At 43.3% G+C, this 23,331-nt stretch overlaps 1 protein-coding gene across 1 annotated transcript in view; it reads left to right on the plus strand.

Annotated features, from left to right (window-relative positions):
• Nucleotides 1-23,331, plus strand: part of rsrc1 (arginine/serine-rich coiled-coil 1) — a 111,871-nt gene that overhangs the window by 83,551 nt on the left and 4,989 nt on the right. Inside the window, exon 7 of the mRNA XM_070906469.1 lies at nt 7,563-7,634. Within this exon, the coding sequence (XP_070762570.1) occupies nt 7,563-7,634 (72 nt within the window). The remainder of the gene's footprint in view (nt 1-7,562; nt 7,635-23,331) is intronic.

Genomic DNA, 23,331 nt, shown 5'->3' on the forward strand with positions numbered 1-23,331 from the left:
TGTGAATATTTTGACATCCGTGTGTGTTCCTCAGGTGTGTTTATGTGTGCGCAGCCCATGGCAGTGCATGGTCCTCAGAGTAACCTCCCTCTCTGATCTCCCTGACCACTGGAGGCCTCCGCTCCTCCCCACCTTTTCGGCAGTTCTCCTCTCTGGCCCAGGGTCCAGGGCCTACGTCTCTACATCTCTCTGAGCGTACTGGTGCAGCTGCAGAGTCAGGAGATACACTTTCGCCCTTGGGTCTAAAGGGCAGGTTGGGGTGCTGGGCCCGAGCCACCCACATGCATCGCGAAGACCCCACCACTCAGCTGCTTATTTGCTTGCTTGCCCCACATGAAACCTGTTCTCAACCCCAGACCTCCTGTGCCAGGTTTTGCCCAAAGGAAATAAGACGGCCCCAGTGTGTTGTCTGGAGCCGAGCGCTGCGTGGTGCAGCGGGGTTTGGATTATGTGGTTGAGGATTATTGTACTGATCTTCCTTATTTTTCACTCTTACTTAAAACTTACTGACGAGGTGTTATTTAGAGTCAGACACTATCAGGACAACAACTCAAAGGAAGCTGCCTAATTGAATTATTACACACACACAAAATGTGGCACTCAAGTTAGTGGAGTCACATCTCTGCCATCACAAAAATATACAGGAAACACTTAGCCTTTAATAAGCACCAGATCTAAACAGATTAGGGAAGCAAGTAACTCATGTTAATTATTACCAATAAATCTGCTTTTTCAATTAATCGATTATTTATTCGGTCAGAAAGTAGTGGCAAAAAGTAAAAAACTCCAAATTGCTTGTTTTGGCTGAACAACAGTTCAAAACTCAAAGATCTACCAGCATGTAAGACAGAAAAGAAAAGCAGGGAGTCTTCTCCTTTGAGAGATATATTTTCACTTTTTTGCTTGAAAAATGACACATGATTAATCAGTTATGAAAATTGTCACAGATCGTTTCACAAAATAGATCCTTCTATATGACTACGTTTGCAACAGCTTAACAATGCAATACAAACAAACAGTTTGACAGAAGTTGATTCAGCTCATTGATTAGCTGTAGTAATATTTTGACTATTGGTTGACTAAGAATTCTTTTGTTGTGTTCTTTGTTGACATGGCCATGGAAACGTCCACAAATATCCACTCTATGTATAAAACGTCTTTGCAAAGACATTTCGTGTTGAGAATGAGAACGTAAATGGCTGTTGTTGTAGTTTGACGGGAGCAGGGACGGCACCTTTGGCTACTGGTTGAACATCTATGAAGCAAAAGTGTTAACGTGCAGAAAAAAGTTTTCTCCTCGACCACCTCATATCTATAGAAATGGACTGTATACAAACACGGTATGGAGGAAGACGTTTACATCCAATCCACCGTATGTTGGCCTTTGAGTACTGAGATTTACTGTATATAAAATCTGAATTTGAATTGTATGAGTCTGTGTTTGCAGAGAAAATGAACTCTGGATCGAGTTACCTCCTGTTTTTCCTTTAGATAAATCTCTTCTTAATTCCTCACCTCTTTGAGTTTGACAGATGCAATCTCAGCATGTCATCATGTCATCACTGAAAAGGAAAATACAAACATGGAGCCCAGGTGTCTGGAGTTAAGAGGCTGTTTTTAAAAATTAATAGAACAAATGTTGCATAAGCAAGGCTCCAGAGTTTTGGATGTTGGTTCTGACACAGCGGGTTGTAGGCAGGGAAAGTCTTAATTTCACACATTCAGATGAATGATCCAAACTGTCCCTCTGACTTCATGTATAGCATAGTGTAGAGATTAGCACGCCAGTCTAGTTTTTATCAAGCTCATCTGCCACAACACAGTGTCAGCATGCAGTGCTGGCAGCTTGCATCCTTCATTTAGGCAATCACTCCTCTCTGAGGCATCCATAACACCACAGGAGTACCAGCCCTAATTGATGCACCCCCCAGCATCAGAATATAGCTGGGAAACAAAACAAAAGCTTTTCAGACGATTGGCAATGAATAATTGATTGATTTTGTAAGATATCTCTCTCTAATTGTTTAGTTTGTAAATATTTCATGGGTGGCGTTAAATCAGCCCGATGACAGATGCAGAGGGCAGCCTGCGATAAAGATCATTCAAGTTCAGGTCTTGTGTCTTGTGCCTGAAGGAATTCACTCTGTATGATTTTCACACGTAGTAGAGCGATCATATGGTTGTAGCTGAGACACACTGATTCATGAACAGAACTGGTTACACTTTCATGTGTTTTTTGTTGTCAGGAGACTTTCTTCAGGCCCAACACAAGTTGCACAATGTCATACATTAACTGCTACTAGAATGCAGGCTTGTCCTTGAATGGGTTTTATGCATTCTGCTGCTAAATATTTAAATTCATGTTTTCATCTCTTCCTGCCTGCCCATCCAATCAGGATGCAGGTACATTTGTGATATGTCCCATGTCAAATTATACTTTACAACTACAAGGTCTAGATGAGCTGTTTTTGATTAAGGGTCCTGTACAAACGCACAGGCACCTGCATTTAAACACACACATAAAAGCAAGGCCTGGCTGGAGCTTCACACTTGTGTTGTCTGTGTGCTGTGCCACCTAGTGGTTGCTCCAGATGTTGCATCTTCCCATGATCCATTTTAGCTATACACCTGCTGTAGATTTCTGCAACAGTATCTTAGCACTGGCAAAGTCGACGAGTTGATTAGACCAGGTGTTAAGGAAATCTTCAGCTAGAAAAACGACTGTTTACCGATCCCTTACCTAGACCCCTTTCCTGTGCTTTCTCATCTCTGATGTATCTCATGCAGTACCTGTAATGTGATCCCAGCTTTGTTTGGACAACCCAGGAAGACTAGTACGCCTCTGATTTAAGCCCATTGCTAAGTTCTGTTGCGTTTTGGAACACAAAACTCTCGGATGACATATTTGAACTCCCAGACAGATAAAAATACACAAACAAAATTTAAAGTCTGTTATTGGTGGAGCAGTGCTTTGGGACTCCAGAAGTATGTACATTTTTTGACATCAAATGGCATTTGGTTCTGACTTTGCCTTTATCATACATGGATGGACTTGTGCTGTATAGTCAAATAGTCAAATAAAATAGTCATAATGTCTTGTGTTGTTCTCACGCAGATGTAGATGTTTTGAGTTCTTCACTTATTTTTTAGTTACTTACAAAAAAAAGCAACATACAACATGCAGTTAATTAAGTTATTTATCAGATATATCTGATTAGTTATTAGTTATTTATCTTTAAAATTTGGAGGGAAAAAAATCTGTATGGTGGTGGGCCTAATTTTCCTTTTCCTTTCTAAATTTCATTCCTTTACAGACGGGCTGTGACACTTGCGATATTGTTGCTGCAACAATGCATCGTTCTACATGACCATCCAGTTGTCAGTCTGTCTACCCAGCACTTTTCTGTCTGTCTTCCCACCTGTCTGTCTATCTTGTCTCCTTGCCTGTCAGGCCTGTTATGTGTCAGTTAGTTTGGCTACCTGTCTGTCCTCCAGCCCCATTGTGTTCTTATGTTTCTTTGTCTCGTCTTTCTGCCTGTCAGGGCTGTTATTTGTCAGTGTTCCTGCAGGTCTGCGTGTCTGTCTGCCTGTCTTCCTACCTGTCTGTCTCTTATTTATTTATTTATTGTCTTATCTGTCTCTCTGGTGTTCAGCGTTGGTCGGAGGCCCGGCTGCCGAGCTTCACTGTAAAGTGCTCGGCTGATTAGAAGAGACATTTTTCCAATGGCGCTGCGCTGCCTCTAATATTCTGTTTGTCGTTGGGTGTGAGGCTGATTTATCACGCCTCCTCTCCTGCTGACATTCAGATTCACTTTGATTGGCGGCTGGACGGAATGACACCCACCACTACCAACTCCGCTAACATCACTGTGGCTCTCACACAAACACACACAGTCAAATGTGATGTTCTGCATACTTGCAGTCATGTATACAGTGGATATGAATATACCTATTACGCCAACACATACCCACATACATTTAGACATGAAGACATGCACTTATATATTTACTCACTCATAAACTCACACAAACACACAGACTAAGTGGACAACTGTTGTGCTGACCTCTGTCTCCAGCATTGCTAGTTTGTAAGTGTTGTATTGAGTTTATTGAACAACGTGGGCAGATTGCTGCTCTTCTGTTGTTCTCTCACCTCACGAACTCTATAATATGATAGCCTTTCTCACTTCTAATACTTACTGTATCCGGCCTAAGGCCCAAGCTACCACACTCCTGTGTTGAACATCTCTCTCCCTCTTTTTCTCACCCTCTGTACCCCCCCCATCCCCCCATCCCTCCTTAATAACTCTATAACTCACCTCAGCCTTAGATTTAATTGCTTATCTGTGTGTAAACGTATTAACCCTCTGCTGTATCTGTTTTGCTGCCATCCCGGGGGCCCGACAAGCCTCTCTGACTGCCGTGCCTTACATCCAATGAATAGTCCTTCTCTGAGTGGTAATAGGGAATCAGCATCGTAGCAGCAAGCATTGGCGGCGTGTAAGAGATAAATCAGATTGGGGGTCTTGCTTTGCCAGTTTATTGAATCTAAATTGCGTGCGTGCGTGGCCCCCGCCGGCCCTACACGGCCCATCCATCTCCCGGCTGATAATGGAGCGGGCCCGATTCCACCTGGTGGGAGCATTATTACATTTCCCCTCTAACGAGACCCAGCTAATCCTGCCAAGGGAGGAGGACAGGAGAGAAGAGAATGGGAGAGGAGAAGAGAGGAGTGAAGGAGGATGTTGGGGGAGGAGGAGAAGAAAGAAAAAGAAGGGAGGAGAAAAGAGACAGAAGAGGAGATTCTGTTTAAAAAAAAAAAAACAATTGCAAACATCCTGGCAGCCTGCCTCTCCCTCCCACTCTCCTTCTTTCTCTCTTTCTCACTTTCTTCCTCTCTGTTGCTGTGCATAAAACATCTTCTAGCGCCATCAGAGCTACATGGCCCCTGGGCCCCTGAGCTGCAATTACACTCATAATCACAATGCGATTTCACTGACGCTCTCCGCCCCTTCCTGCTGCCATCCCTCCTCTTTCCCTCCACCCCTGCAGCCAAGACTGAACGAAGTCTAAATGAAGTGAAAGGCCTCTCCTCTCCCCAACACCCGGCCGTTTATTACCCGCTCTAATAAAAGTCCATCACAGAATTATCCTACAATGAACTGCAGCCACTAAGTTGCCAAGAAATATACTTCCAATAAGCGGCCTCTGCACACAGACATGCCTATATTTCTAGATGGGTATAGCTGTGAGGCTTAAATCTTTTTACATGTGCTTTTTACAACTATAATGTTAACAGGCTTTTCATGATAGTGCAGCAAAGTGTGTTGCAGTAATCTATTTTTTTGTAGTTTTATCTTTTTTAACGCAGAGCTCCTTATTGATGTAATTAAATCGTATCCCTGGCTCAGCGCTCAGGCCTACTTTCATTGTTTTGAGGGGGCAGGAGCCCCGCGAGGCAGTGCACTGATGAGAGATGGATAAACAGTTTGATTTGCTGCTATCGCCCCCAGGCACAGTGTACTGGAGAGATGAGCAAGAGAAGGAAGAGAAAGCATAAAAATGGGGAGGGGTGGGAGAGGGCAAAACAGAAGGAGAGAAGAGAGAGCGAGAGGATAAGAGAACCTGTTGGGGGAGGGATGAAGGGATAGAGGTGGAGGATAAACATGCAAACAAAAAGAGGCGACAAATCACTCCTGTTGTTTGTGTGCACATGTTTGTGTGCACGCAGGCAGAGGCTTTTTCTCTTATTTCTGCTTGTTTGTCTGTTTCCCTCACTGTCAGTTCTTCTTTTTTTCTACAGGCCCCCGTCTATCTGCCTATCTCACTTTTTTTTCCCCTCCTCTTTCTCCCCCGTCTGCCTCCCGCTCCATCACACCACCAGCACCGCTCTGTTTCCTACCTGCCTCTCGGTAGCCCCGAGCAAAGAGGGAACTGAAGAGCGCAGAGAGGAGTTCACTCACACGCACAAAAAACACACACAAATACACACCTGTGCATCCAAGAAACCTCATGAATGCACTTGCGAACGCGTGCAGGGTGGTGCAGCCTATGGTTTGGCACACTCGTACACACAAACTTACTAAATTATGACTGTGTTAGCTTAGAGAAATAGATTGGTTGCTGTTGATTTGGTTAGACATGCTCTCCTACACGCATGCACACGCACACACACACACACACACACACACACACACACACACCCTAGCAGAGGGAGGTAGAGGAGGGTTCAGTCATCCATGTAGAGTCATTGTTAGTAAAGATGCGGAACCTCCAGACTTAACCAGCCATAACAGCAGTGTGACGGGTTCTTTGTCTACACCAATTACTGAACAAAAACAGCAGCGCAGTCACAGAGAGACTAGCGCAACCCATGGCCTCCTGCATCCAAACACACACGCACATACACACTGATGTGTATGTGTTGTATTTTTATGTAACATATTTGCTTGTAGCGCAAAGTCTTAACACACACTCAGACACATAAACCAGGAGCGTACACGAAACACACATGCATACAGGCATCTCAAGTGGTGCAATAAACCACATTCGGACACCCACAGCTGTGCCCGAACACAAACATTCTGTAAGCGCTCACAAACACTTACACCCACTCTTATGTTTTATAAACTTCCCCAAAACAGTGCAGAGCTCTCATTCTCTTCCTCCCCCTTCTCTCTCATCTGCTCGCTTTCCTCTACAGTTTCTCTCTTCCTCTTTTTTTTTTTTTCTCAAAGTTTAAACTCATTAAGTGTAATGATATTGGAGACTCAATTTTACATAGCTCACTCATCAACCAAGTGAGATAGCAATAAAGGCAAATGGCTCCGCCGAGGCCCTAACGCTGCAAAATAAATGATGCGCCGCAACGGAAATGTAATTAATTTAGAGGCAGTATTGATAGTCCTGCCATACATGGCATTATATTTTTTAATGTGGCTTAACATCTTGATTATTCAGAGGGAAAGGCGGAGGAAAAGGGAGCCGAGACAACACAGCTCATGATGAGAGATGCTTAAAATGCCCTGACGAGTGTTTACTCCCGCTGCCTCACTTTCTCTTAAGCTTTTCATTATGCCGAGACGATAAACACCTCTCAGGAAGACGCGCTGACTTTTACAGGGGTATGAAGGAAAAGCAGAGAAGGGTGCTGCCTGGTAGTGAAAGAAGAATGCATGACGCATATTTTTGAGGATTTGTACGCTTACTGTTGATCCAATGACGTGTCCTCTGGTCATTTTCTGCATTCTCTGTGATGAGTATCAATTTGTTTCAACACACAGTATCTCACACAGATACAACTTTTGCACCTTGTGCATATAAATGTTTTATGTTTTTTAAAGGGATAATCAAATTTGAATTACAAAAAGGGTGGATTCATTTTTTGGTTTATATATTTGTACTGAATGTAAAATACAATCATATATCATAAATAATATTTTAAGAATGATAATGAAATCCTTCATACCTCAATTTACCTTTTTAAAAATGCCATAAATATTTTCTATAATAAAACCATTATGAGGGGTTCCTGCTCTTAACTCTGCCGTCTTTCTTTCCAGCTAAGACGGACGAGGTGCTGAAGGCAAAAGTAGCCAAGAGAGAGGAGGAGGCCCGGAAGAAACTAGAGGACGGTAAGTTATATGTGTGTGTTTGTGTGTCTGTCACAGATCCAATGTGTGGACTTTGGCACCAATACCAAACTAGTTGTAACAGTTTTAAATTGACAACATAGTCACAAAGGAAAACAAAACTCGTAAACCATAAAATGTAACACAAATCGCAGTGTTAAAGGTTTTGGCAAGTTGAAACAATGAAATAGCTGAAGGTAGAGTTTTATGTTTTGTTCTCCATGAAATAGCCATTGATATTACCTTTGAGGGGTGTGAACAGTTTTCTGAGACATTTGTTCTCATTTGTTACGCCACTTCTGTTTTTTACATGACTGTCTTCAGGTGGAGCATGTTTTAACTAATAAAAACAAAAGGCATGTATGCAATTAAACACGTTTTATAAAGCTTCCATGTCATAAATATAAGACAACAATTGTATTAGAAAGTGCAGCAACACAAAAGATGTGTATTAGTTTTGGAAAACCTTCACTCAGCTCCTGTTTCTCGTGTCAGGTATCGCAGTATTTTTGTAGTCCCTGCACTCTCTGCAGCGTTAGTGATTTTAAACTCATCTAATATGTTCACATTAACAGATTAATGTAAGCAGTCTTGTCTTGTAAAGGAGAATTCTTCCTTCTCAGTTCATCAGTACTTTGCAAAACATGAACTTAGAGATGTTGATACACTCCTTAGTTTTTATTAAGACAGCTGTAATCTACAGTAACATGCATAGTAGATGTGCAATGCAGAAATGTGCTTAGCATTGCAGGCAGTAAATTTGTCCTGCCAACATGAAACCCCCCACCTCCACCAACATAGGACATGCATACACACACACACACACACACACACACACACACACACACACACACACACACACACAACAAAGATGATCTCGATACACATTCAAATAAAGTCAAGAGTAATTTGCAGTGGATATGCTAGCGGTAATAAAAGTCCTTAGATAGAATAATGATCCTGGTCCCTGTTCTGACCAGAGCAAGAATATCAAATGTGCTGTTATCAACTACTGTGTGTGTGTATGTGGGGGGTGTATGTACATGCACACACATGCATGTGTAGTAGCATAATTGGTCCTAATGTGGGTGGTTTTATATTGCTGGATTCTCTCTCCACTCTTTTGGTGTCATTTTTTGTGTTGGCATCGAGCAGGCATGTCAGTGTGACCTTTAAAGTTAGCTGACCTTTTAGCCAAATGAAAGTCCAGCCATCAGAAACTAATTAGCCCTCCACTCTTGCTTTGGTCCCCCAGTTCTGGGAAAAATGTATTCTCTCCTTCTCTCTATTGCAGTGTTTAGTTTTTTTTCAGCCTCTCCACCATTCTCACATTAATATTATTCATCTTTCTTGGTCTTAGCACTCTGTCTCTTCCTCCCTGCCCTCTCTGTTTTCTCCTCCTACTTTCTGTCTCACATAGTCTCTTTCTTCCCACCTCCACTTGTCCTCATCAACCACTTCCACCTCTCTCCTGCCCTCTCTCTGTGCCTTACTTTTACTCTTTCTCTTCTCTGACTTCTCTCTTCTCTGTGTGGAAGCATTGCCAAAGTGGTGACTAAGTGCCTTGCTTGGGGCAACAGAGCAAGGCTCCCAGTCAAATAGCTTTCTTAAGCTAAGTTCACACTGCACTGTTGCCTCTTTTTGGATGCAGTTGACTCTTTCTCCCCTTTGCTCCAAGCTCTCTCATCCTTCACTCCAACTGTTCGTTCTGTGTGAAATGAGGTGTTGTGCTTGATTGTGTAGTGGAGCGGTGCAGTACAGCGTACTGTGCAGGCGCTGCCTTCAAGGACGCTCATTTTATTCCTTTCCCTGCACAGGGACACATGAAGTGAGATCAGAGAGGCTCGACACAGTGGCCCTGATGACTCGCCCTTGCCTTGGTTGCGAGAGAAGGCCGACCGTCACAAATACACATGAACACACATCCACACAAGCAGAGTCAGCCAGCTCCATCCTCTTCTGCCCTTCCTCCCAGCACAACGAAAATGGAAGAGGTGGGCCACTGCTGCTGCTAAACAGCAGATCACCAGGGGTCTCCTTATTCCCCGCAGGGCCTCTTAGAGGTCAACACAACTAGAAAGTTTACACTTGAACCGCTAAGTCAACTGAAATGAGAAAACCTTTAAAGAGAATGGAGGGGAGAAGTGAAGAACACTACCACCTACACACCTCGTTCATAAATAGATTCACATCCTAGACTGGCAATGTGTTTGAGTTAGTTTAGCCCTAATCGAAACCACCGAGATCTGATTCATGTGAATGCTATGATATGCAAGCTATTATTGTAGCGAACTGTGGCTGCATACTGCGGAGCCCTGCGAGAAGAGAGGGGTTTTTATCAGCAGGGTTTACTGAGAGAGAGAAAGGAGAGGATCAATAACTGACCCTGTGGTCATCAGTTAACAAAGTAGTGTTCACTTAAAAGGAGTGTTTGGCTTTCTGGTTAAGGGCAGCCAGATGATGCTAGTGGTTGAAAAAGGAAACATGTGATATGAAAGGGTGTGAGAATAAGAGGGGAGGATGAGTCCTTTGTTAGTTGCATGCCTTGTTTAGGCTAATAAAGCTGAGAGATGTTGTTTGTGTGCCCAGGAGGCTTTTAGCTAACATAGTGTTCAGCTATAATAAGATGGACCGACTGCCAGTGTAGCACAGACTGTTTGTGTGGACTCTATTGTCAGCTGGCACTGTGTGTGTTGTACTGTATGTAGGGCTGGACACTCGTGGACACTGTTCTACCTGAGCATCAGGAGAAGCTGCTTTGTGTTTTGTTACTGTGAGATTCGACTAGTAATTCCTCCCCCTTTTTTGCTACATTAGCTCATGTTGAACTTTTCAATAAATGTCTTTAAACTGACAATAACTACAACAACCATTGATATCTAACCAGATTTTTTTACCAGCCGATCAGCGCAGTATGTTTGATCATCATGCTGTGATTAAACAGGACAAAGATATAAGAAGTGAGCCAACATGAGCTGGAACTTATAGTTTCCATTATTAATCTGCCTTTCTCCGTTAAGCGTTTTGTGTATAAAATGTCTAAAAATAGCCCCATTACGCTTCATTAAGGCCTTGTGTTAAGTCCCTCTGCTTTATATACTTAATGTCCGGCATAACTAAATAGGAAGCTAACACATCAACCAGTTGACATGAAAATTGGTGTCAAATGCTTCATAACCCCTATTTATTCCCACACACTCACGTGCCACTTCAAAAGGCCCCTAAACACACTCTCTGAACACTGTCGTGTGGTGAAATTTGGGTCCTGTGTGTCTCGTTCATGAGGCACTGACAGAAATGTCTATTCATTTGTGCAGCCTACTCTCCAACATACAGAATTATGTAGATATGGATTGGACACTAGCCTATAGCCTGCGGATGATATTTTAGCCCTTTCACTGCTCTGTCCCCATTACCTCAAAACCACCACCAGATTGGGAGATCATATATTTTAATGAGACGTATAATAGCTCTTTAACCCATATCATTAGGGGAATATATACCTACGGTTTGCTCTTTTGGCAGTTAAACGAAAGGACTGTTTCCCTAATTACGCGGTGTGTAGGACAGGTCACGGTTTGGGTGTGTACCTGTCTGTGTGTGTCTGTGTTCAGGAATTATATCACCATTACATATTCAGCCACAGGCCTGCTCCAGCTCAACCCCCCCCCCCCCCCCCCCCCCACACACACACACACACACACACTCACTTCCTCGACCTAGCATCCATTAACGCCTCATCACCGTTTAACTAGCTCTGTTGTCAATCACCACAGGGCCTCGGCTGAAACAGAAAATGTCTGGCTTTGGTTTCTTGCCTTACTTGTCCAACATATAGAAAGAAGAGAGAGTGAGAATACACATCCATAACTGAAGGATGCCTCAGTCAAGGACAATCCATATAAGTGAAATATCAGTAAAGGTGCATGTGCCCGCACCGTCATTTGTTTGAAATTGTATTTTTCTTGTTAGGTGTGATTACATGCTCTACTAAACAATTTGTCAGTCAGCTAAAATTTCCGCTCTGCATGCAATAGCGGTGTGTGTGGGTGTGTGCGTCCATAATAAATGATGTGGTCCCTTTTTCTAATTGAAAATAATAACTAATCCACGGATAACAAGCTCTTGTATAATCCAAAGCCATATCCCTTCAGTTGTGGCCTATCGCGGCTGTAATAAAAGACAGGAAATGAGAGGCAAGTGAGAGTGGTGGCTTGGACATTGACGCTTAATGTAATCTGCCTTGAAATCAAATTATTTGACCTGGAAAGCCTAACAATACAAAACTCCTGCCGGGCTGCTGTTAAATATTTAGCACGTGCCTGTCATGAATACAAATGGTGCGCAAATTAGAATCTACAGGCGCGTGACCCCCATATCACACCCCGGGAGCACAGGGGGGCTGGCTCTGCTTTAAATGTTTTAATTACCGGGGCCATGGTGTGGCGTGCCACGCTACCTCGCCGAGCGGCATCGGCGCTGCTCAGGCTGCCACTTGAAGGACAAGCGGTGAAATTCATCCACTGGTAAACACGAGTGATCTGGTGTCCATGATCTCATCACATTAACTAAAACATGAGGATTCAATAAGGAGAGTGTCTGAATTATACCAAGCTATAATTATAGTTCCCAGCATCCTCTCTCAGGGTAGAGCATTATACTTTCTTTAAACCGAGTTCTCTCCACTGGCTATATGATCTACCGTGGGACTCCAGGGAGGCACTGTATTGCTCTTGTGCACTCTGCGCTGAAGGAAGATCTGTCTCAGTGATTTTGATGTAAGAAAATCTGGTTTGTATTGATTCGGTATTGATTAGTGGAGTTAGCCTCATCTCCTGTCGTTACTTCAGATAAATGGCCTTATTTGTTGTGTTATTATGTTCAACACAATCATGCCAGGAACAGTCAGAGGAATATTGAACCGACACTTCATTGGCTTTATGGCTTCTATTTGTTCCAGGAATTAAAGGATGTTTTCTGCCTGTATAGCACTGTGGAGAAAGTGTAAAAGAGAGCACATTGACAGTCAATTACACCGTCACTTTTAAGGTCTGTTTCAAACAGAATCTTACTGAACACTTATTTCTGGTTTTTGTCCTGCCTAAATAATGATTGATTTAGAGATGAATAGTGCCACAGATTCAGTCTCGCCATCTCTCTTTTTTATTTTCTCCTCTCTCCTCCCTATTCATTCAGGTCTGTGGTTCCCCCCACGTTGAAATGATTAGTTATGCAAGGCTTGTAAGCACTGAATCAGAGTTATGGTCCCTGGGGAAATAAATTTGGCAGAAAATCAGTGTGAGAAGATTTAATTATCACGAGGAGACCTTTTTTCCTTGCCTTGGCCCACTGAAGCCCAAACTCCTCTCTCTCTCTCTCTCTCTCTCTCTCTCGTGCTATACTCAGCTCTACACGCTGCAGCCAAAAAAACCCTGGCGTGCAGCATGGGCGCCAGCCCTCTCCTTGCCTTCCTTCTCCTCCCAATTTGTTTCATTGCACGGTGATAAGCCAAGCAATTACTGCTTTATTGATTTTTCATCACTGCAAATTTAAAGTTGATCCCCCCCCCTCCGCACCACCACCTTCCCCTTTTCTCCCTCGGTGATGGCTCGGCAAGGTGATTAGGTGACCTCCTGTCCTGCTGGTCCCATGAACGAGTGGAGGCGCATGCCGAATTCTGCTAACCCCGTGTGACCCTTTGTTGTCCCGGGGTAATGGGATGCTGATGCTGCCCGGTGTGGCTGTCACTTCTGCAACTATGGAGCCTATAGCGTAATCATTTCTATAAGGATATCTGTGGAATGACATGTTTGACTCGATAGCAGCCTAGCTATCGCTGCCATAGGCTAGATTACACAGAAATTGACCATGCAAGCTTCCAACCTGTGTTCATTCAGGTCAAGTGGACATATGATTGACAGCACCCTTTTACCCTCTGTGATTGGTAATCGTTTCCTGGGTCACCCTTATCAATTAACCTGTGACCAGTAGGCCGATGTACGCTCAGCAACCTCGCGTGAGTCACCACGCTGATATATTTTCCAGGTTTCCCGTCCGTTCTATTAAGGTTTAGGATAGCGTCACGCAAATGTGTTGAAAATCAGATATTGAATGTGTCTTGATTAAATTAATGTTTGGAAAGTGGGAAAAAAGAACTTGGTTTGTAAGTGCTACACGTAGCGATACATACATTTTAATCCACTTTTTTGCTAATTATTTTTTACAATTAATAGTTAAAATGTAGTTTTACAGACTTTTTCTTTAATTCTGAAAATTGTACCCTGAATCTAGCCAAACAATCAGTATGATAATTTCAGCCATAGCAACGGAGCCTTACTGTTAGGAGTTTGAAGGTAGAGCAGTAGCTTACCGCTGTAACTGAAAACATTTCCAGTATGTGAAAGTGGCTTCCACACACATGCGTGTGTCTGGACATGATCATGCACAGCAGTAGTGTACTTGGTGCAGTCTAACAGGGTGGTCAGACTGCTGTGATTAGACACACCCGCAGACTGTTGCAGGTCAAAGTGCCGACGTCCTGGGTGGCTCTGGCCATGTGGTGGCCCCTGCAAGGTTTGCCATTAGACATCAGAGGTCACTTAAGAGTGTGTGTGTGGTGTGTGGTGTGTGTGTGTGTGTGTTGGGGGGCCTTGGTGGCATTACACTGTGTCATGAAGGTATTGCACTTTTTCACTACTCTGCATATGTGAAAAGGTCATTACACATTTGCACTTTGCTGAAATACACAAGAGCATATTATCAGGTTAGTAATAAAGTAATAATGCATACTGACATAAGCATAGCAACAATTTTATGCCGTGATCCATTCCTTCAAGACTGTTGGTTATTGGTCAGTGGCCAGGGACCCGGATCCACAACTGTATTTCTGCATACATTACTGACAAACTGGGCATCTCTTTGTACATCCATCACAAACTCAAACTTGCAGTGTTCAGAATAGGTGGTTTCTGAGTGCCGCAGCATAATACCAATCGTTTTGTCATACTTATTTAGTACATCAGATCATAACCACTTGGGTTTCTTGATTGAAACCTGTGTGTAGTAACCCTTTTATACTGACCCTGGCTGGGAGCATTATCATGATTATTTGTCTTTAAGGGGTACAAGAAAATATAAAAAAATATGAATAGGCTGGATATTAAATATTGCACTCAGTCATATTCTTGCTTCTGCAACTCATTCAGAGACGAGCTGTGTCTGTAACATCAGGACAGGTCCGGTGATCCCAGACTGGATCGGGAGAAATATTTTAGGGGGAGTTGACAGACAGTGTAGTGAGTGTGGGATAGGGTGACAATCAGAGAATGTGGAGGGGAGGTACACCGGTTTATACTTAATAATATAATATAATCAGGGTGCAGAGAGAGAGACTGATGCAGCCCCTCTCACACACAAGTACAGCTGACAGAAATCAAGCATATCAGGACTGACTGGACATTATAGTCACACAACTATTCATGCATTTCTTTCCTGTAATTTAGGCCATGAAGGAAAATAATTTACAGTGAGGAGTTTTGGATTTACATGCAAATGATGATGTCACTCTTGTTTTGTTACTTTGCATGATTTCTTTCAGTAAGTCGGAATGCAACAGAAAAAAGGAGGGTAATAAATTACACAGTGCCAAGGTTATTAGTCTACAACTGAGGTCAGAGGAGGAGGAGGTGGGGGGCATTTGCCTAATTAATTACTACTCAGACACACTCACTCACTCACACACACACACACACACACACACACACGGCCATGACCTTTACTAATATAGTTTGTAGCAGACCACACAAACAGGAGACTCTGCCTCTCTGTCCCTTTCTCTCTCTCGCCAACACACACACACACACACACACACACACACACACACACACATCCCCTGTCAGGAGCCGGCAAAGTGAAAGGGAGAATCAATTACAACCCAACTAAGGGGAAAGAGTTGGTTGCTTGATGACTACATGTCAAGAAGACTGTAGGTCACAAGGTGTGTTTGCCTGTTTGTGTGTTGACGTTCATGTATTAGTGTATGTGAAAATCGAGCCCATTTCCTGGATTCAGATTACATCATTTTCATTTTAAAGACCTTGCTCCAATTAAGTAATTAGCTGCGTGGTGTTTCTCTAATTATAGAGTTGTTCATAAAAGAGCTGCTGACCAGCCTGGGATCGAAAAATGGAGACCACTGCACTTTTTTCCTGCACGCGCACACACACACTCAAACACACACATATGCACAGCCTAGTTTAACATCACGTTAATGCAGTCAAATGCATGTTATTTCTGGTAAAGGGTAGGGCAGGACTCTATGTTCTAATCACACTAAAACAGCACTGTGCTTAATAAAGAGCTCCTTGAGTCTCACAGACAGACAGGCTGTTATTGTACTCCAGGTTACAGAACAGAGATGACTTTAAGATGCATGTTCTTCATTTGTATTTGTATTCCATTATATTTCATATGCCTTTCCTATTTTACAGTAAATACAAGCTGTCCTTCATGGGAGATAAGTATCTACTTAAAAATGTAATGCGCAAGTGTGACAGGGAAAGATTCTGTGTGGCTCTTGCAGCATGCAGAAACCATCTTACATACGAGTTTGATAGAATATAAGGGAACAAAATGTGTTATAGGAATGCCACCAGTCCACTTTCAAGCCCATCGACAGAGAAAGTGGCTGTGATCTTGAAGATCTCACCACTCAGCCTGTGAAAGCTTCACTATTTAATGAGATTCTGTGATGCTGCCCAGGCACAGGACATCGGCTAACACTCATACTGCTCTCTTTCTCTCCCTCACACACACACACATATAGGGAGGGAAACACACCCACCTGGTTTTGGTTAGCCTTCTATGTTTGCTGTTAGCACCGTGCAGTCAGGTCAGCGGGAGCAGTCAGGTCTTAGCTAGGATTTCAGATAAATAGCTGACTTATATGCAGTAAATATACAGTAGAAGCTTTTAAACTTTGTTTGCACTAGTTTCCCGAAAGGTAGACCCCTGTTTTTGGCAATGAAAGCATTATTTATACACATGATAGCGATAGCTACAATGTCAACAAGGCAACAATCAACATACCTGATGAATGGTCAATTCTCCATCTGAGCCAGTTACAAGTAAATAGTGTATGTTACCTTTTGTGAGCTGTAATGCTAACAGTGTTTCTGAAAGCGGGAATGTAGCATGCGTGGCGTCATTCTCCCCAAAATTTGTCTCATCAAGGTCATGACAGGTACGTGAGCAAACAAATAATGTAGCAACTCTTTAGATGAGATAAGTGGTGTATGATAGATGGATGTATGGATGGAAGGATAAACTGGGGCCAATGTATTGTTCCTCCCTATGGTTTCATTATGGGCGCAGACAAAAACAGGTTAGATACATGCATTTAATTGTAGTAGCAGGATTTTTAGTACAAATCTGGTGAATATACTGTAGAATAGTTGAACCAGGGTCAGTTGAGGAGAGGAAGTTGAGAGGATAGATGAGCAGAATGGGGTTAAATGACAGAGGAGAGAGAAGTGGTGAGTAGGGAGGGATGAGCAAAGATGTGGAAGGAGATAGCCAAGCATGGCGCGTGGCTGCCATGTCATCCTGTCATTAGCAGGTTGTTTGGGTCTTTAATTCATCATTCAGACCTTTATTGACTGGAGAGTGGGAGATCACTATCACTCTGAGACACGAGAGGAGCGCGTGTGTTTGACACTCAGTCACCAGCTGCTCTTCATTTCCTGATGCCAAATAGATATCGCATAAGATATCACATAAACATATCACACGCCATTATCTGCTGAGGTCAAATAATGCTCGAGGCTACATGGCCATTTTATCTAAGAAATGTGATCATGTGTGGTATTCTCCATAAGTTCCAGAAAACGTATGGACCTGATGATTGATATAAGAGGTTTAAGGGAGACTACTGAGCATTAGTGATGTGTGACAGGCTCCTGATGACAGTGACAGGAGTCGTCAGGACGGTAAACTCCACAGAGACCAGTTGACGCTATGACAACAAGGTGAGCACCGCAGGGAATCACTTGGCCTGTGTATGTATTCATGGTTGAATGTGCATTGTTGGGAGACATGGGTTATGGAGACACGGCTTTTTTGAAGAGGGGGATGGGGGTAATATATGAATGACTGTGCGTATTGTGTGTGTGTGTGTGTGTGTGTGTGTGTGTGTGTGTGTGTGTGTGTGTGTGTGTGTGTGTGGTCTCGTGGGAACGCACATTAGACCAGCTTAGCCACCTGCTCTGTCACTGGACATCTCCCTGCTCACAGGCACACTTACAAACACATACATACATATGCACATACTCCTTGGGGACACACTCGGGACATCTGGCTCGGCCTGTCAGAATTTTCCTCCATTTTGTGTGACCTGTTGACCCCCGGCAGCCACAGGCGTCAGACAGGCATCAGCATCACAGCGTCACTGTTGCAACGCCACCATTGGTGGTTCGCTGCCTTATAGACGGCCTACAGATCTGCGCAGAGGAGACGAAACTCATGGCGGTTGAGCTATTCTTGACTTGTTTTGATAGTGGAGGTGTTTTTCTGCTTCCCTCCTTACCTATACCTCTGGGTTGCTGATCTGTATTTGTCTGCTCTCATTATCCTCATCTCCTCTCTTTCTTTTCTGTTTCCCTTACTCATTGAGGTCTCATTTTTCAATGCCTAAAGCTGCAGGGTATTAGTTATGCAAATATTGACGTGCAGCTTTGGCCTGCTAGCTATCAATTGAAATCAGCAAATCAATGGGCCTAATAGCTGCTCATTAGCCACTTGATGCATTTCCAGGGCTAACATCAGAACCTGTCAGTGCGCCCCTAATCAATACAGTCTAAAAGTATTACCTAACCAAGGCCCACACCAGACACCTTTTTAATAATGTAAGTTGGCTGTCTGGCTTTCTGTGTAGTGCTGCAATGTGGCGCAATAGGTCTGACCCGATGGCTCTGGGCCTTAAACTTCTCTGTCATATCAACAAAATATCTCATCAGCCACAACATTAGGTTTCTTGATGTATTCGTTTTTGGTCTAATGGAAATCCTCATCCGCGAAACAAAATGTCTCACAGAGAGTCATTTAGTGCTGATGATGAAATCTCATCAGTCGGATTTTAATAAGTAACCTATTGTTTCATTCTTTCTGTTGTTGTTCAGTCCAATTCCCAGGCATGCGTTGGAGCAGCCTGTTGTTTGGGCCTGGAGAATCGTACGGTAAAGACTTTGATGCAGCCAGGATGCTGCTGCTGAGAACAGGGCCAGACCGGAGCCCCTCTATCGCCCCTAGCACACAGCCCTGCTAAGCTTAACTCAGCTGTTTGATGCCAAGCTCTGCGAGTGTGTGCCTGTGTGTGTGCATGCGTGTATGTGTGTGTGTTTACCCAGCTCAGGGGTTACATAAACAAGAGCAGCTAGCCTACAGGTAAGACCCACAGGAGACCAGCCGAGAGAGAGAGAGTGAGATGGAGCGCCAGTCTCTTACCTTGGCATTCCCCTGGTGTTGTCGCCATTGCTGGAGCTGGATATTCACTAATGAAGGGCGAGCAGGAAAATGACTAAAGGAGATAGTAAACAAAGTTGCACACGCACACATTGAATACACTCATGCACGTGTGAGTGTGTTAATATAGTTAACTTGGTGGAGGCAAGCCTCCGTGCATGTGTTTGTGTGCATCTCTGATGTATCTAGGGCTGCTGTAAAGAGATGGGGAGAATGTGGGCGGATGGGGGATTGGAGGCGGAGGCTGGCAGCGGGGCAGTTGGCCGCTGGTGCAGAGAGAGAAAGAGCGGGGAAGGGGATTGGAGGAGGGGGGTACAGCGGAGATAAATCATTAGAGAGCAGGTTATTGGAAATGCAGGGAGATAAAAGAGTGAAGAAGCCAGTAATTGCCTTAAAGATCAGACTACAAAGCATTACTTTGGATTTTACAAGGCCAGCCAGCAACAAAAGAGCAGTAATTTATGAGCTCAGTGTAAAAGAATAGCATAATTACATTAAAAATTAATGCTAATGAGGGCTAAAATGGGGAAGGTGGTTATTATGAAAGTTTGTATTCATCTTCCCTGGGTTGAATGATGGCTAGTGGCTTGATTAATGGCTTAATTTCTATCAATTAGCAGGCAAAAAAATCTCCACTGAGACGGGCCTAAATTGAGCATTGAATTACACATCTTAGCCTCGGTGCAGGGAGAGAGGTTGGGGGGGCAGAGGAGGGGAGGGCACATTATTGAAATCTGGGAAACCGAGAGATGTTGCTGTGTGTGAGCGCGTGAGTGTGTGCGTGCACATGTGAAAGCCGGGCATGGGTTACAAAACTTAGATAAATGTTTTTCCTCACGTATTCTAAGAGCTGTGGTTTGAACCATAGTTGGGTTTGCAGCAGACTGTGTGTCAGTGGTGAGGTGCTTAGAGAAACACATAGAGAGGGCCATTGAAAAAACATAAAGGTTCAGTTTAAAACAAATCTTTGTGAACTTGATACTCTGTATTTGACAAGCTGAAAAATATATATATTACATTAAACTGGCCAAATCAAAATGGGAGTCACCTTTTTTCTGTCATGACTGGTCCCAAATATATTTTCTTGTACTTACTGTGCTGAAGACACACTACCCACCATTAATACAGCAGCACAGTTTGCCCTTTCTTTGCTTTGGCTTATTCATTTTTAATACATTCATTAAATGCCTTTAAGCTCTCTGTTTGCCACATAATTCCAAAACACCGTCAAAGATTTGCCACAATTTGCGAGACCTCAATAAAACAAGCAGTTAGTTTTCCTTTTTATTAATTTTTTTCCACACAACAACAACAAGTGCTGCGGTAATTTAGCTGGCACGCTAGTGCACTCAATTACTGGAATTAATCTGCAACAGCAATATATTCAGCTCGGCTGCTCTTGATTGACAAACTGTAGACCAAAGTCAAGTTTACAAAGACAGCGCTGCCATAGCCCAGGGCCTCTGCTCATGTGTAGATATGTGTTGTTGAACAGCGCCCTCTTCTGGCAGGGAAGTGTAACTGCTGCACGACGCTCTCATCTTGAAAGCTGAAGGAGATGAGCTGAAATCTGTTTTCATTGGCTGGTTTGATTTTCTCTCCCGTCTTCTAGTCTTAATCAATGAAGTGGACAAACAGCTATTTAGAGAGAACAATAGCCTATTGATTCTGAGCCACTCATCAGCACCGCTGTCTGTCCAACTAATTTCAGTAATGAGATGGCAAGTGAGTTTTCTGACTCTCTCTTTTATACACACACACACACACACACACACACACACACACACACACACACACGCATGGGTGCAAACATGGCAGGACACAAACACACGTTAATATACAGTGCTCGGTCACTATCCATTACTCTAATCTGCAGATACGAAATTGAGTTTGATCCTGGTTTGCAGTAATGGTTGTAATGCATTTCAGCGTCCAGACACAAATGCCATAGAGAGCTACCAATAACCTAATTTAAAGCAGTAGATACTGTACATTTAATTGTGTCTACTTTTGTTTCTTTTCCTTCCTGTCTCTTTCTCTGTCTGTTTTCTCTCTCTCAGCTTTCACTTTATCCTCCTCTCATCGCTGACAGAGAAGCGCTCCTAATGCGGTGACAATCGAGTCGACCCGTTAAATTAATTTGCCAGATAATGTGTCAATATTAAATATCAACTTTGACCTCTCCGAGCTGCGGAGTGCGCTCGCCCAGCTAGAGTATTGATTTTTGTCTGCCTCTAAGCTCGCTAGGCCTGCACTCAAAGTCCATTATTTTCTGATTTTCTCATGAAATACATATCTTTTCCCGCTGACATCTGACAAACAGCATATGGAAGTCATTTTATCTACTAATAATGTGTTTGTCAAAAAGTCTGAGGTCTTAATGGATTCCTGCAGCGCACACGGACAGCCCAGTAACAGACGGGCCTGCCAAGGAGATGCTAGCAGATATGGGGGCTGTGTGTGTGGATACATGTCAGTGTGGCTGTTTGTGTGGTAGTTCTTTATGTAGGGCATTCATGCTCAAAGGAGAGCAGAGGAGGGGTAATTGAAAAAGTGAATTATTTGTGCTGAATTAATTGTCGGCCAGTCGCAGGCGTTCATTTTCATCCAAACACATGCAGCCGTGCAGTGAGTGGGGGTGATAGAGGTGTGAAGGACAGGCCACAGTCTCCAGGAGGATATTGGGCCAGTGTTCAGACTTCATCTAGCAGCCCAGTCAAGGTAATGACTATTTTTGGAGCCGCTGTGCAATGCGTCTCTGCTCACATCTTCCCGCACAGGATGACAAGCTGATAGTCCGTCATATAGGAAGGCTTAATTCCACTTGTCACTCAGTTGTCCAATTCTGCAGTGCATTTAAATCAAAACCAAGCTGGTTTGAGTGCTATTATGAACTATAATAGGGTGTGCCTTTTGGTCTGTGTGTGTGTGTATGTGTGTGAGATAGCATGTGATGCTTTGCTGTGAAAGACGGAACAAATATTCATTTATTCATTAAACACCAGGGCCATGAAGATCTGTTGTGACACCCTTTCTGTAGCTGCTAATGGATTGAATTAATTCCTGCTATTAGCTCCAATTGCACGCTGTGTGTGTGTGTGTGTGTGTGTGTGTGTGTGTGTGTGTGTGTGTGTGTGTGTGTGTGTGTGTGTGTGTGTGTGTGTGTGTGTGTGTGGTGTAGCATGTACATATTCATGCTGGCCATGAGTGTGAGTGCAAAGTATGTAAGTTTGCAAACACACAAGTACATGCGGGAGTACTTGTATCCTGATGTTCTTTGTGTGTGTGTGTGTGTGTGTGTGTGTGTGTGTGTGTGTGTGTGTGTGTGTGTGTGTGTGTGTGTGTGTGTGTGTGTGTGTGTGTGTGTGTGTGTGTGTGTGTGTGTGTGTGTGTGTGTGTGTGTGTGTGTGTTCCCATTTGTGTGTGTGTTCCCATTTGTGTGTGTGTTCCCATTTGTGTTCATCCACTTGTTTTCATGACACAGCCTACATGAGTGGAGCAGGGAAACATGGATGTCTGCTGGATTGACAGACAGAGAGATGGGAGAGTGCAGGAGAGGACGGATGGATGGGGGAGAGAGGGATGAATATTGACTGATCAGTGGAAAGATTGACAGCCAGAGAATAATGGGAGCATTCAGACTCTGTCTTTTTTTTCTTTCTTGCTGTTGCTAACTTTCCTGGCACACCTATTTTTGCCCTCCTACGCTACGAAGACTGCTCTTGAATCCTTGCAATGATTTATTATCTGATATGCAGAATCCTGATGTGTTTATATCCAAGAGTAATTTACCGGAAACCCTTTCTGTCTTTTTGTTTGATTGGACAAGCCAGAGCAAAATACGTTCTGATACATGAAAACTGTATGGAAGCTAATCACATTTAGTCTCCATAATGAAATTCCATTGCAGCGAGTTTGTGTTCATATTTTGATTATTTTAGAATGCATTATCTGAGTGTAATTCTCTGTCTGGCTATTATCTTGTTAGTATTTTTTTTTCTCCACTTGCCTTTTGTTGCGACTGTATGCCCTTGGCTAAACAAGAGCCCTTTTTCATGGGGGCCAAGATTAAAATAGGGGAATATCAGATATTTCATATTGCATGTGTCAAAGAGCATTTTACAGAGAGATAACATACAATCAACTAAGCCCATTCCAAATGAAAGCTGCTGCCTTTCGGAGA

This window comes from Enoplosus armatus, chromosome 5 (assembly GCF_043641665.1).
Source record: "Enoplosus armatus isolate fEnoArm2 chromosome 5, fEnoArm2.hap1, whole genome shotgun sequence".
Classification (NCBI taxonomy): Eukaryota; Metazoa; Chordata; class Actinopteri; order Centrarchiformes; family Enoplosidae; genus Enoplosus; species Enoplosus armatus.